Genomic DNA, 12,151 nt, shown 5'->3' with positions numbered 1-12,151 from the left:
AAAAAAAAAAAAAAAAAAACACTGGGATGAAGGATGGGGGGCGGGTGGTGTAAGAAAGCAACCCCCCTCGGGCATGGTCAAACTGCAGTCCTTTCTCTCATGTTCCTCAAGCCTCTAAATCCAGAACTTGAACCGTTGGGTCAGCCACGTGGCATCCAGCTGCCTTGACCACCATGCCACAGGTTGGCCCTCAAGTTTCAGTGTTCATGTTCTTCCTGTGCACAATGATGCACCCACACACCTACAGCCTGTGCACACACCTTCATCCTCTGCACACGCCTTCAGCCTCTGTACACACCTTCATTCTCTGCACACGTCTTTAGCCTGTGCACACACCTGCAGCCTCTGCACACGCCTTCAACCTCTGCACACACTTCAGCCTCTACATACGCCTTCAGCCTCTGCACACGCCTTCAGCCTCTGCACATGCCCTCGGCCTCTGCACATGCCTTCAACCTCTGCACACACCTGCAGCCTCTGCACCAGTGTTCTGGAGTGAGGCCAGGCTCAGTTGTTGTCACCACAGGGTCTCCCTGCTCTGAGACAGCGGCTGGCTGAAGAAGAAACAAATATTGGGTCATCAGAAAAGTCATGGCACATTTTTGCATTGAAAAATGTAGAAAAATATATCATGACTTTTCCAACCACTTAATAATTGAGTTGGGAAGTGTTCAGTTGTGTGTGTCTGTGTGTGTGTGTGTGTGTGTGTGTGTGTGTATAGTTTTTAAAAAATAAAAATTTAAAAAGCCCACCCTTCTGTGTTAAAGAGTGCTACTTGAGGAGACCAGCAGATGGTATAATGGACTCCCACGTAGTGGACTGTGGTTTGAGTTCCGGACCCCAGGGCTTAAAACTCACACCGGGCATATGTGCTTGCCTAGAGAATGGAGCAGAGGGGATTGTGGTGTGGCCATCCCTTCTGGGGGATGATTTCTGGCTTTCTCTCTCTCTGGTGAGGGCACGCACCCTCTAGCAAAAATTTCTAAGAAAAAGTTCTATTCGGAAACTCGGCCTTGTGTCACATGGTGACATTTTGGTCACCAGTGGGCTGCGTCTCCCATGGGGTCCTGTAGGACGGCACCAGCCAGCCCATATGCAGTGGGCCACCTCACCTGGGCTTGTGTAAGTGCACGCTGTGACAGGCACGACGACACAGTGACCCAACAATGACTCACATCTCAGAGTGATGATCCCCTTCACGAAGCCACACATGACTATAGAAAACACAAGGCACATTCCAAGTAATTAAAACTCTATAAACTAGCTTTTTGCCTTTTTAAAACTTATTTCTTTTCTTTTCGTTTTTTTTTTTTTTTGAGAGGTTTTTGCTATAGGGCACATGCACTCTCCAGAGCGACAGAATGAGAGAAATCACCCCCCATGGTGGATGGCCACGCCGCAATCCCTTCTCCATTTTTCTCTCGGGATCTTGGGCATGCACGCACATGCACCCAGCATGAGTTTAAGTCACTGGGTCCAAGATTTGAACCGTGGTCGACTACATGGGAGTCCTGCGATATAGCCATTATGCCAACTTCTGGTCTTATAAATATACTTATTTCCTAATGTCGCATTTACACTTAATTGCCCTGCATAGTTGTGAGGGCACGGTAAGGTGTTTCAGAGCTTGCATGGAGGGCCATGCCCAACTCCAGGGTCTCCCCGTTAAAGCAGTTTAGCCCCAGCAGCAAAGCGTGAGGGGCTGAGACTCTGCACCACTGTGTCTGGTATGGCTCCAACCACAGGCGGCTACTTAAGTATCAATTCACTAAAATAAAATGCAGTTAGAAACTGCTCCTGCACACCAGCCACACTGTGAGTGCTCAGTATCCCCATGTGGCCCGTGGCTCTGGCCCTAGAAGGCACAGGGCCCGTTTCCAGGCCGCAGGAAGTCCCGCCAACAGCACTGTCTGGACACGTGTGTCATTTGGTTGTGATCGTTTAAACGTCTGTCCAGATTGCTGTTCCAGGTTGCTGTGGGAGCGGAGGGAGGGGAGCCACGCCATGTGGGAGGACAGAAGCAGATGTTGGAGCTGGCAGATGTGAGCGCGGATCTCATCGCTGTCGTGCGCTGGCGGGTGACCTGCAGGGAGCTGCTTCATCTCCACACCTTTGTTCATGTTTTTTCTGTGCACCTGCCACAGAGAGTCAGAGAAAGCACACCAGTGGGTTGTGGTCACGCCGCAGTCCCCTCTCCCCCATTTCTCTATCCTTTCAGGATTTGGAGCACGCACACATACATGCATGTACACACACACATTCACTGCATTTTTCCAACTGCCAACCACGCAGCTGGCCATATGGGATCTGGCTCCCTTAGCCCCTAGGCCATGGCGCTGGCCTGATTTTACATTTCTTTTTCTTTTTCTTTTTTATAATATAAAAGCCAATAGTATCTTTTGCTCAGGGCTGCTGTGAGGACCCAAACACCTGGAACAGCCCGCCATGTAGACAGTTGCCATGAAGCAGCTGCCCTCACTGCCGTGATTGCTGGGGAAGAGAGAGGGAGACGACCCCTCAGCTCTCCAGAGCTGAGCCAGGGACCATGTGCTCAGAGCGACTGGGCCAGGTCAGGAGGTGGAGGAGTGAGAACGAGATGGAGGCCCACGGGAAGGATATGCATGAAATCTACGTGGCTCAGGAAGTCGTGCGTTCGAGCATTTCCACTACCTTTCTTGTCCCCCACTTCTCACGATGCTGAATGTTTGGGCGACCCTCCCCAGATGGAGCCACAACCAAGCAGGACCACAACCTGCCGTCAGGGTCAGGGTCAGGGTCAGGGGTCTTGCCTCCCCAGTTGCAGTTGCAGCTTTCTGTACACCACTCCGAAACATCATTACGTACAGGAGCAAACCACACGGGTCGTTCCACAGGACCGCAGGGTTAGCGAGACTGAGGTGCTCTAGGGACAGCAGGTGGCTCGGAGGTTAAGGTGGCTAGATCCCACATGACCAACTGTGCAGTCCTGGGCTCAGCGACTTGAGTGTCTGCTTGCATGCCCAGCATCCTGAGGAAAATAGAGAAGGGCTTGCAGCATGGCCATCCTCCGGGAGGGTGATTCTCACTTTCTTCTCTGTCTGTCTCTCTAGCAAGTGCATGTGCCCTATAGCCAATACATAAATAAAAATTTAAGTAACACTTAGGGGGGCCAGTAGGTGGTATGGAGGTTAAGGGACTGACTCCCACTTGGCCAACCATGGTTCGAGTCCCATGGCAGCCCGCTTTCTCATTACCCGCTTTGTCTCTCTCTGGAGAGTGCATGTGCCCTGTAGCAAATTAAAAAATAATAATAATGATAAATAAAATTAAATAAATGACTCTTTTTTAAAAGTAATATTTAGAGGGACCAACAGTTAGCGTAATGGCTATGTCGCTGGACTCCGATGTAGTCGACCGCGGTTTGAGTCCTTGACCTGGTGGCTTAAACTCATGCCGGGCGCATGTGCATGTGTGTCCAAGATCCCGAGAGGAGAATGGAGGAGAAGGGATTGTGGCATGACCATCCCCCCTGGGGGATGATTTCTCTCTTTCTATCTCTCTGTCTCTCTGTATGTCTGGCGAGCACACGCGCCCTATAGCAAAAACCTCTCCAAAAAAAGAAAAAAAAAAGTAACATTTAGGGAACACGCCTACTTGTCCTGTCTGGTGAGCCTGTTTCTCCGCCTTTTCTGCCTGTCCTGCAAGATGCACTAACCAATTCTGCTTTCCTTTACAACCTAGGGGAGAAGCGTTTTTTCGCACGATTATGTGTTTTGGTGTGGCGACTTCAACTACCGCATCGATCTTACTTACGAAGAGGTCTTCTATTTTGTAAAACGTCAAGACTGGAAGAAACTTCTGGAATTCGATCAGCTACAGCTACAGAAATCAAGTGGAAAAGTAAGTTGTGCTTGTAGAATATGTTGTGGCGGCCACTCTGTTGTGGAACACGCCACATAGCAATGTGGGATAGTGTCCACTGAAGTGTTTGTCAGCCTTCAGCAAATTAAGCCCACGAGTGGGTGGAGCAGTGTTTCCTATAGCATAGAAAATACACGGCACAGGGAGATAGGGACGTGGGAGCATCCTCCCTCACACTCCTGTGTCTCCCTGCGGGGACTTGAGGGACTTGAAGCCACTCTGGATCTGGCAGCAGCAGTTTCTGCGACCCCGGAGAGGAGCTCTGTGCGCGGAGGTGGCTGCTGTCGTTTGCCACCTTCAGATGGGTGAGCCCTCGGCCCCTCTGTCTCACGGGCAGGGATCACTGTTCCGTTTCTGTCATGACTGCCCTGGAGTGGCCTTGAGGCCGGCATCCGAGCACGTCGCTGTGGGAGAACATTATAGATGATGTGTCCAAGTCCACACACACCAAACCCACCCTCCGCCATGCTCACAGATAAGGCTTCTTAGGCATCACTTTATTACAAATATAATAAACCACCAAGGATCACGTTAGCCTCTGCTCAAAAATTTTTTTTTTTTTTGAGAGGTTTTTGCTATAGGGTGCATGCACTCACCAGAAACACAGAGAGAGACAGAGAGACAGAAAGTGAGAAATCACCCCCCAGGGGGATGGCCACGCCGCAATCCCTTCCCCTCCATTCTCCTCTCAGGGTCTTGGGCTCGCCCGCACATGCGCCCGGCGTGAGTTTAAGCCACCAGGTCCGGGACTCGAACCGCGGTTGATTACATGCGAGTTCGGCAACATAGCCATTACACTAACTACTGGTCCCATGCTCAGAATTCTTTATTTTGGTGATAGCTCATTCTGGTTGGTGAAAACACTAACAAATTATCTAATGCTAACAAAAGCTAACATACTTACCAATTTGTAAACAAAATCCCCAAGACCGCCCTACACGAGATACACGCGTTGACCATCTCTTCCCTGAAATGGTTGGGACCTGAAGTATATTGCATTTAGGATCTTTTTCATCTGGGGATATTTGCATATACATGATGCGCTATCTTGAGGATGGGACCCAAGTCAAAACATGGAAGCCATTTATGTTTCATATAGTAATTACATGCATAGCTCAAAGGTGATGTTGTGCAATATTTTTGTGTGGCAGCATTTTGCCTCATCCCATGAGGTTGTAGGTGGAATTTTCCACTGTGGTGTCATGTCGGAACTCAGAAAGTTTCAGATTTTGGAGCATTTCAGATTTTGAATTTTTGGAGTAGGAATGCTCAACCTGTGTACCCATTATTATAGTCGAAGAAAACAGAACAAAGTCCAGCGGCTTGTGCAAGGCCACACAGCTGGTTTACAGGGCCATGAATCAGTCCATGCTATCACACCCCCGAGCTCATGTTGCCCCTATACGGCCTGGGCATTTCTAGTGTCTCTACAAGTCATGACCTAAATGGGGACAGCACTGGGGCCACATAGCCAAATGTGATTTCAGTCCTAGACCCGGAAGCCTGAAAATCACACCAGGTGTGTGTGCGTGCGTGCCCAAAATTCAGAAAGGAGGATGAAGAGACTGTGTGTGGCCATCCCCCCGGGGGGAAAGTGATTTCTCACTTTCCTTCTCTCTGTCTCTGACTCTCTCTCCAGTGAGCACATGTGTCTGATGGCCGACCCTTTAAAATAAAATAATAATAATAAAAAAATACAGAGACAGCACTGTCCTCGGTTTCTCCAGGTCAGACCCTCCAGCTTCCAGATGACCTGCAATTCTTTTCTCCTCCATATAATATTGTTTTTTTTTCTTCCTTTTAAAATTTTATTTATTTCTTCTGTGAGAGACAGAGAGAGAGAGAGAGAGGCACCCAGCAGGGTCGCTGTAAGTGATCCATGCCTAGTCTCAGCTAGCCCAGGTCACAGACAAGCAAATGCCCAGAGCGTTCAGGGAAGAGCCAGGATGTGAACCCAGGACCTTTCCTGTGTGGGTACAGTTGTGTTACCTCAGCATCACTGCTTGGCCACAATACTCAAAGCTTTCTGTGCCTTCCCCTCTTAGCCACTACCTGGACATGACACACCGAGAGGCGGCCAAGCGGAAAGGTCACACTCACCTCCCGAAAGCAGGTGTTTCTCTCTCCCTCTGACCAGTGTCCTCACAGCCTTCCACTGACACACGGAATGAGAGAGCAGGTTCCTGGGCCTAACCTAACCACAGCACCAGGGGCACCCCAAAGTGGAACAAAGAGGAGCGTGTGGCCTGCCCCCCGTGCTTCTGTACATGTCCGTGTGGTTAACAGATACTGACTACGGCTTTGCTGGGTGGGCTGGGCATGGGAAGACATCGAGTCTTTCGCTGTCTTCCTTGGGGTGACAGGCAGCTGGCAGATCGACACGTCCTGGGGGAGGGAAGGTAGTGACAGTGTGTGGTCATCAGGGTGCCCAGAGGTCACCAGATTTTGCTAACTAAAAGGCACACATATGAACAGGTTTAGACACATGTGCAAGTATAATCGGAGTTTCGTCACCTTTGTTTTTTCTTTCTTTGTTTTGCCATAGGGCAAAACAGAGAGGAGAGGAAAAGTGAGACATCACCTCACAGGGCAGATGGCCACACTGCAGTCCCTTCTCCTTCAGTCTCCTCCTGGGATTTTGGGCATGCACGCACATGCATCTGGCATGATTTCCAGGCCACTACATTAAGGATTTGAACCACAGTCAGCCACATGAGAATCCAGCACCTAAACCTCCACGCCACCTGCTGGCCCCGGATTTCGTCACTTTTTACGACTAGAGCACTCCAGAATGAACCTCTTTATCTGCTGGTTTTGCTTGTAATGTACAGAACCCAAAAAACTCAGGGTTCTTGTGCCGCCTTTGTCTCCCAATAGATTTTTAAAGACTTCCATGAAGGGACCATCAACTTCGGACCCACCTACAAGTATGACGTTGGCTCGGCCGCCTACGATACAAGTGACAAATGCCGCACCCCGGCCTGGACAGACAGGGTGCTGTGGTGGAGGAAGAAGCGTCCTTTCGATAGAACGGGTGAGTGAGACGTGCCCACTAGAGCTGGTGGGGACGAGTGAGGAACGGGGGGCCGCCACATTTATGCAGCCCAGGGCCGCTGTGTCCATCACAGCCTTCTCGATAACCCGAGCAACGAGAAGTCCTCCCAGATGTTGAGCCCCCAGCCTTCGCAGTCGTGCTCTGGGGCAGCGCCCATCGGCCCGTTTGCAGAAATGCGACCCGCAGGTGGGCCTGTGCCAGCTCCCTGCCCACCCCGCCCTCCACACACGCTCACGCTTGCACTTTACACCGCCCATTTTGTTGTTTTTGCTTTTACTTCTTTTCTTTTTCTTTTTAGAGAGAGATTTTTGATATAGGACACATGCACTCACCAGAGAGACAGAGACAGAAAATGAGAAATCACCCCCCCGGAGAGGATGGCCACACCGCAATCCCTTCCCCTTCTCTTTTAGGGATTTTGGGCGCACACACCTGGCCTGAGTTTTAAGCCACTGGGTCCAGGACCTGAACCGTGGTTGACTGCTGCTGACTGAATCCAGCAATGTAGCCATTATGCCATCTGCTGGTCCCTGTTTTTACTTTCATACAGGATGCACACTCACCAGAGAGAGAGAAATCACCCCCCCCCCCCCGGAGGATGGTCACATCTAATCCCTTTCTTCCATTTTCCATTTTCCTCTTGAGATTGTGGGCACACATGCAAACACACGTCGGGCATGATTGTCAAACCACCAGCCTGGGACTCGAACTGCTTAGTCACCGTGTGGGAGCCAGCCACCATAACCACCACACCACTGGCCCCCATTTTGGTTTTCTATCAAATATTTGCCAAGTAGGTTTTGAACCATTCCTGATGCCCAACCAGTAGGTGGTTTATTTGCAGCTAGAACACCTGTGAACTAGTTCTCCTGAGTCTGTGTTGGGGGGTCCTATGTGAACAGTAATCTTACATGTGGGGGGTACCTACTGAGATTTCGCAGCCAGGAAACTGCATCTGCAGGAAGATTTCCTTTCAGAGGAGCTTGAGGGAGAGGGCTGGAGTGAGTGGGCTGTTCCTGGGCTCTGCATCCCTGCCTGTGAGCACCTCCAGCGCTCTCAGTACCTCCTGGGCCTGGGGCCCACCCTGCCTCAGCAGCCATGTCTGCATTCCAGGCCACAGTTAGTACACTGGGCAGGACCCTAGGTGGGTTTGGAGTAATCTACGTGTGAGAAATCGTTTCGACCCTGGGTCCCAAAGCACCCCAGCTGGGTTGAAGCTCAAAGGGTAAAGTGTGTGAGTCTGAGCCCTGAGGCGGTTCCTGACGGAGCTCTCTGCTGTGGAAGTTTCGTCACATTTGTGTATCCTGATATGGTTTTGTGTTCTCTGTGGGCCTCTTGAATGGAATCCCCGTGAGCAGCTGGAGAACTCAACCTTCTGGACAATGATCTGGGTGCGGACACCAAAGTCAGACACACCTGGTCTCCTGGTGTCCTCAGGTACTACGGCCGGGCGGAGCTCCAAGCATCTGATCACAGGTAGGGGCCCTGCTGTGGTGACACCTTCTGCTGTGCTGCGGGGGTGGCAGAGGTATCCTCTCCCCCCAGGGAGCCTGTGTGCGTCCTCAGCTCTGAAGGACAGGGGTGGGTACCGGGAACTAATGGGCACTGGCATTCAGTCATTGCTTCCGACATCATCTGTAAACATTTTAAAGATGTAACCCGTAGTATTTCATTCATGGCTTTTAAACTTTCCTAAATGATGCTATTGCATAACTTGCCTTTTCGTTAGCATTGTTGAGATTTTATCCTGTTGACATTGTAGATCTGGTAAGCTCACTTACAGCTAGAACGTGTCTAGAATGCCACTAAGTAGACCCTTGGAAATGACTCGGGACCCATTCACCTGTCGATGAGCTGTCTCTGATATTTGTTATTGCAGACACCACAGGGGTTTTGAATCTTGAGTGTACTGCCTTTTTTTTCCTGTAGGGCATGTGCACTTACCAGAGACAGAGGCCAAGAGACAGACAGAAAGTGAGAAAGCCCCCCCCCCCCAGTGGGAATGGCCACACTACCGTCCCTTCTCCACTCTTTTGTCGAGATTTTGGGTACACATGTACACATGCCTGGCACATTTTCCAAGCCATCAGGTCAGGGACTTGAACTGTGTACTTGGCCATGGGATCCTGCCACCTTAATCACCACGCCAGTGGCTGGCCCAGATTTAGGGCTGTTTAGTGTTCCGAGCTGTTGGTTTGGCCTCTGGCCTTGTGCACTGATGGGATGAAGCCCGGCAGCAGAGGGAGCCGCTGTCAGCTGAGTGTGGCTGGGAGAGTTACCGAGCAAGCGCAGGCCTCCAGAGCATCTACAGAGGGGCAGCAGAGGATGGCTTCTGGGGGAGCTGATAAGGGAGCGTTTGCTTGGTCCACACTGCTACCCAAGCTGTTGTTCCACTCCAACTTCACAGGGAAAGACCTTTGTGAACAACTGGCCAGCCGATAGTCTCAATCTGTAGTTACCCCTAAATCCTGGAGATGCCCATTTTCGCAGATACATACCTAGAAATGAGTGTGGGACTCAGCTGGAGGACTCCAGGAGTGTGGCCCAGTAAGCACACTGGGGAACCTCTGGCCCACGTGTATCAAGGCCCTGCCATGCACACCCTGTTTCCGGTAAACAGAACAGACACGATTATACTCTTGAGCATTTTCTAGGGGCACACGACAAGCAGTTAGCAATTAAACATGCTGTGAATGGACAGAGTGGCAGGGCTCAGGCCAGGCGGCTGCTCTTTCCTCCTCATCGTCCAGGGAAGGCCTTTCTGGTTCATGGCCTTGGAGGAGGCAGAGTTGAGCCATGTGGCTGGCTGAGGGAGAGCATTGCAGGGTGAGGACTGGTCGGGGACACTGGGAATCCAGGAGAACAGAGGCTGGGACAGAGGAAGGAGGAGAAGGGTCCTAGCGAGGAGATGCGGAGCCCAGGCTCTGGGAGCCCCGTGGGCCACCAGGAGGACATGGCACCCAACCGCAATGGCACAGGTGGCAGGGAGCTGCTCTACAGGGCTGGAGCCCAGGTGCTGGCCACGGGTTCAGGTGCCACATTGGCTGAAACGTGCCAGGGTGTACCCACTCGAGATGCTGACCAGCCAGAGGGCTGGGGGAGGGAGTCGAGCCTGACGAGACCACATAGAGGTTGCCCCCTTTTGTTTGGTTTGTTCTTCTGAGAGAGATTTTTTGCTATAGGGTACATGTTCTCTCCAGACAGAGAGAGAGAGACAGAAAATGAGAAATCACCCCCCCCCAGGAGGTGGGGAGATGGCCATGCCACAATCCCGTCTCTCCATTCTCCTCTTGGAATTTTGGGCATGCATGTGCCCAGCATAAGTTTTAAACCTCTTGGTCTGGGATTCGAAACATGGTCAACTACATGGGAGTCCAGCAATGTAACCATTATGCCATCTGCTGGTCCCGCCCTGTTTTGTTTTATATTATTTAATTTTATTTGTTTTTGTTTTGTTTTGTTTTGTTTTGTTTTGAGAGAGATTTTTTTTTTTTGCTATAGGGCATGTGTGCTTGCCAGAGAGACAGAAAACGAGCAATCACCCCCACTCTGGGGGGATGGCCACTCTGCAATCCCTTCTTTCCATTCTCCTCTCGGAATCTTGAACATACACACACATGTGCCCAGCATGAGTTTTATAACTGCAGATCCAGGATTTGAACTGCAGCTGACTAGGTGGGAGTCCAGTGATATAACCATTATGCCATCTCCTGGTCTCCCCGCTCCTCTTCTTATCTTTCACACACATACACTCTCTCATGTAAGAAATGCTAATAAATGAGCTCTAAGGAGAGAGGACTTCAGGTGTTACTGAGCGCTGAGCCGCGCAGCCGATGTAGGTTCAACAGAATCTTCTATCGGACTCCAGTGGGCAAGGGTGGGCAGGGAGAGGAAGTCCTGGTGGTCAGGGCGGAGACAACAGGACTTTGGCTAGGTAGTTGCGGGTCACGGCGGTGAACACTGGCTGGGGTCTCAGCCACCACACCAAGCATCCCCTCCAGCTTCTTGGAGAGTCACTCCCACTGTCATCTGAGATGCTCCGCCTTGCCTCATGGGGGCAGTCCCAAAAAGGCCTTCTGCTCAGAGACAGTTTCAAAAACCCCTCATTTAGTGCACAGCTCCCGGGGAGAGTTTCGTTTTACTTGTTCCTATAATACATACAAACAAACCCAAACTAACAATAGTAATATACATTTTGGAGGAAATACCACCATCCTAACATAAGTCTGAATTTTTCAGCATTCTTTAATTTTTAAGGTTGCCACTAAGTTATCTATTATTTTATATTATGTTTCGTTTCCAATTAATATCATATCATGAATCTTCAGTAAGTTTATATCATCTTCATAATAAAGGATCTTCTAAATAGTGTCTCACTAACTTGAAACTAGTTACACCCATGCCCATATACAATTACTGTAATGATTGCACTATTTCCTGTGGTTCTGTTTTCTTGTGTGGTAACAGATTTTTTAACAATTACTTTACTTTATTTATTATTATTATTATTATTTAACCTGCTATAGGGCACATGAGCTCACTATAGAGAGAAAGTGAGAAAGCAAGCCGCCAAGTCCAGGACCCAAACTGCGGTCAGCTAAGTGGGAGTCCAGTGCCTTAACCACCACGCCACCTGCTGGGCCCCTGTCAATAGATTTCTAAGCATTACTCTTGTTATTGCAGAGCGTATTATTACACGGATATATCATAGCTGTCTCCCCACAAGGGACCAGTTAGGTTGTTTCTCTTTTTTTCCCGACACCTGTGTTCTGGCAGCAACCCCACTGTGAAAAAGCTTCCTTTTTCCCCTCCCTAAGAATGCTGTAAATGATCAACCTTGCATAGACATCTTCGTCTAAGTCCCTGATCACTTCCTTAGAAGAGAGTCCTGGAAGAGATGCACTTAGTCGATGTCTCCTGTGTTGCAGTCTTCCTGCCTCAGCCTCCTGATTAGCTGGGACTGCAGAGTGTGCCGCTGTGCCCAGCTTTTTGGGGCGGACTGGGAACCGGTCAGGGCCTTTCATGTGGCCTCAACCTGCCACATGCAACCATGCCTGGTCAGATGAACGCCTTTGAGACTCTAAACACAAATGACCAAATAGCCATCCAAAAGCTGGAGCCCCTTGCCAAGTGGATTGCCAGTTGCCCCATCCTTGTCAAGGCCGGCTGCTGGTTCTCTCGGGGGGGGGGGTGGTT

At 50.3% G+C, this 12,151-nt stretch overlaps 1 protein-coding gene across 7 annotated transcripts in view; it reads left to right on the top strand.

Annotated features, from left to right (window-relative positions):
• Positions 1 to 12,151, top strand: part of SYNJ2 (synaptojanin 2) — a gene marked incomplete at its 5' end in the record, with an annotated part of 79,495 nt that overhangs the window by 51,371 nt on the left and 15,973 nt on the right. For all 7 annotated transcript variants that reach the window (XM_014590634.2, XM_014590633.2, XM_014590632.2 and 4 more), the window contains 3 exon segments: positions 3,721 to 3,879; positions 6,778 to 6,934; positions 8,314 to 8,431. In XM_014590634.2, coding sequence (XP_014446120.1) covers positions 3,721 to 3,879; positions 6,778 to 6,934; positions 8,314 to 8,431 — 434 coding nt within the window.

The sequence above is a fragment of the Tupaia chinensis genome, unplaced genomic scaffold (genome assembly GCF_000334495.1).
Source record: "Tupaia chinensis unplaced genomic scaffold, TupChi_1.0 Scaffold000468_1, whole genome shotgun sequence".
Taxonomy (NCBI): domain Eukaryota; kingdom Metazoa; phylum Chordata; class Mammalia; order Scandentia; family Tupaiidae; genus Tupaia; species Tupaia belangeri.
This window is presented reverse-complemented; position numbering and strand designations above follow the sequence as displayed.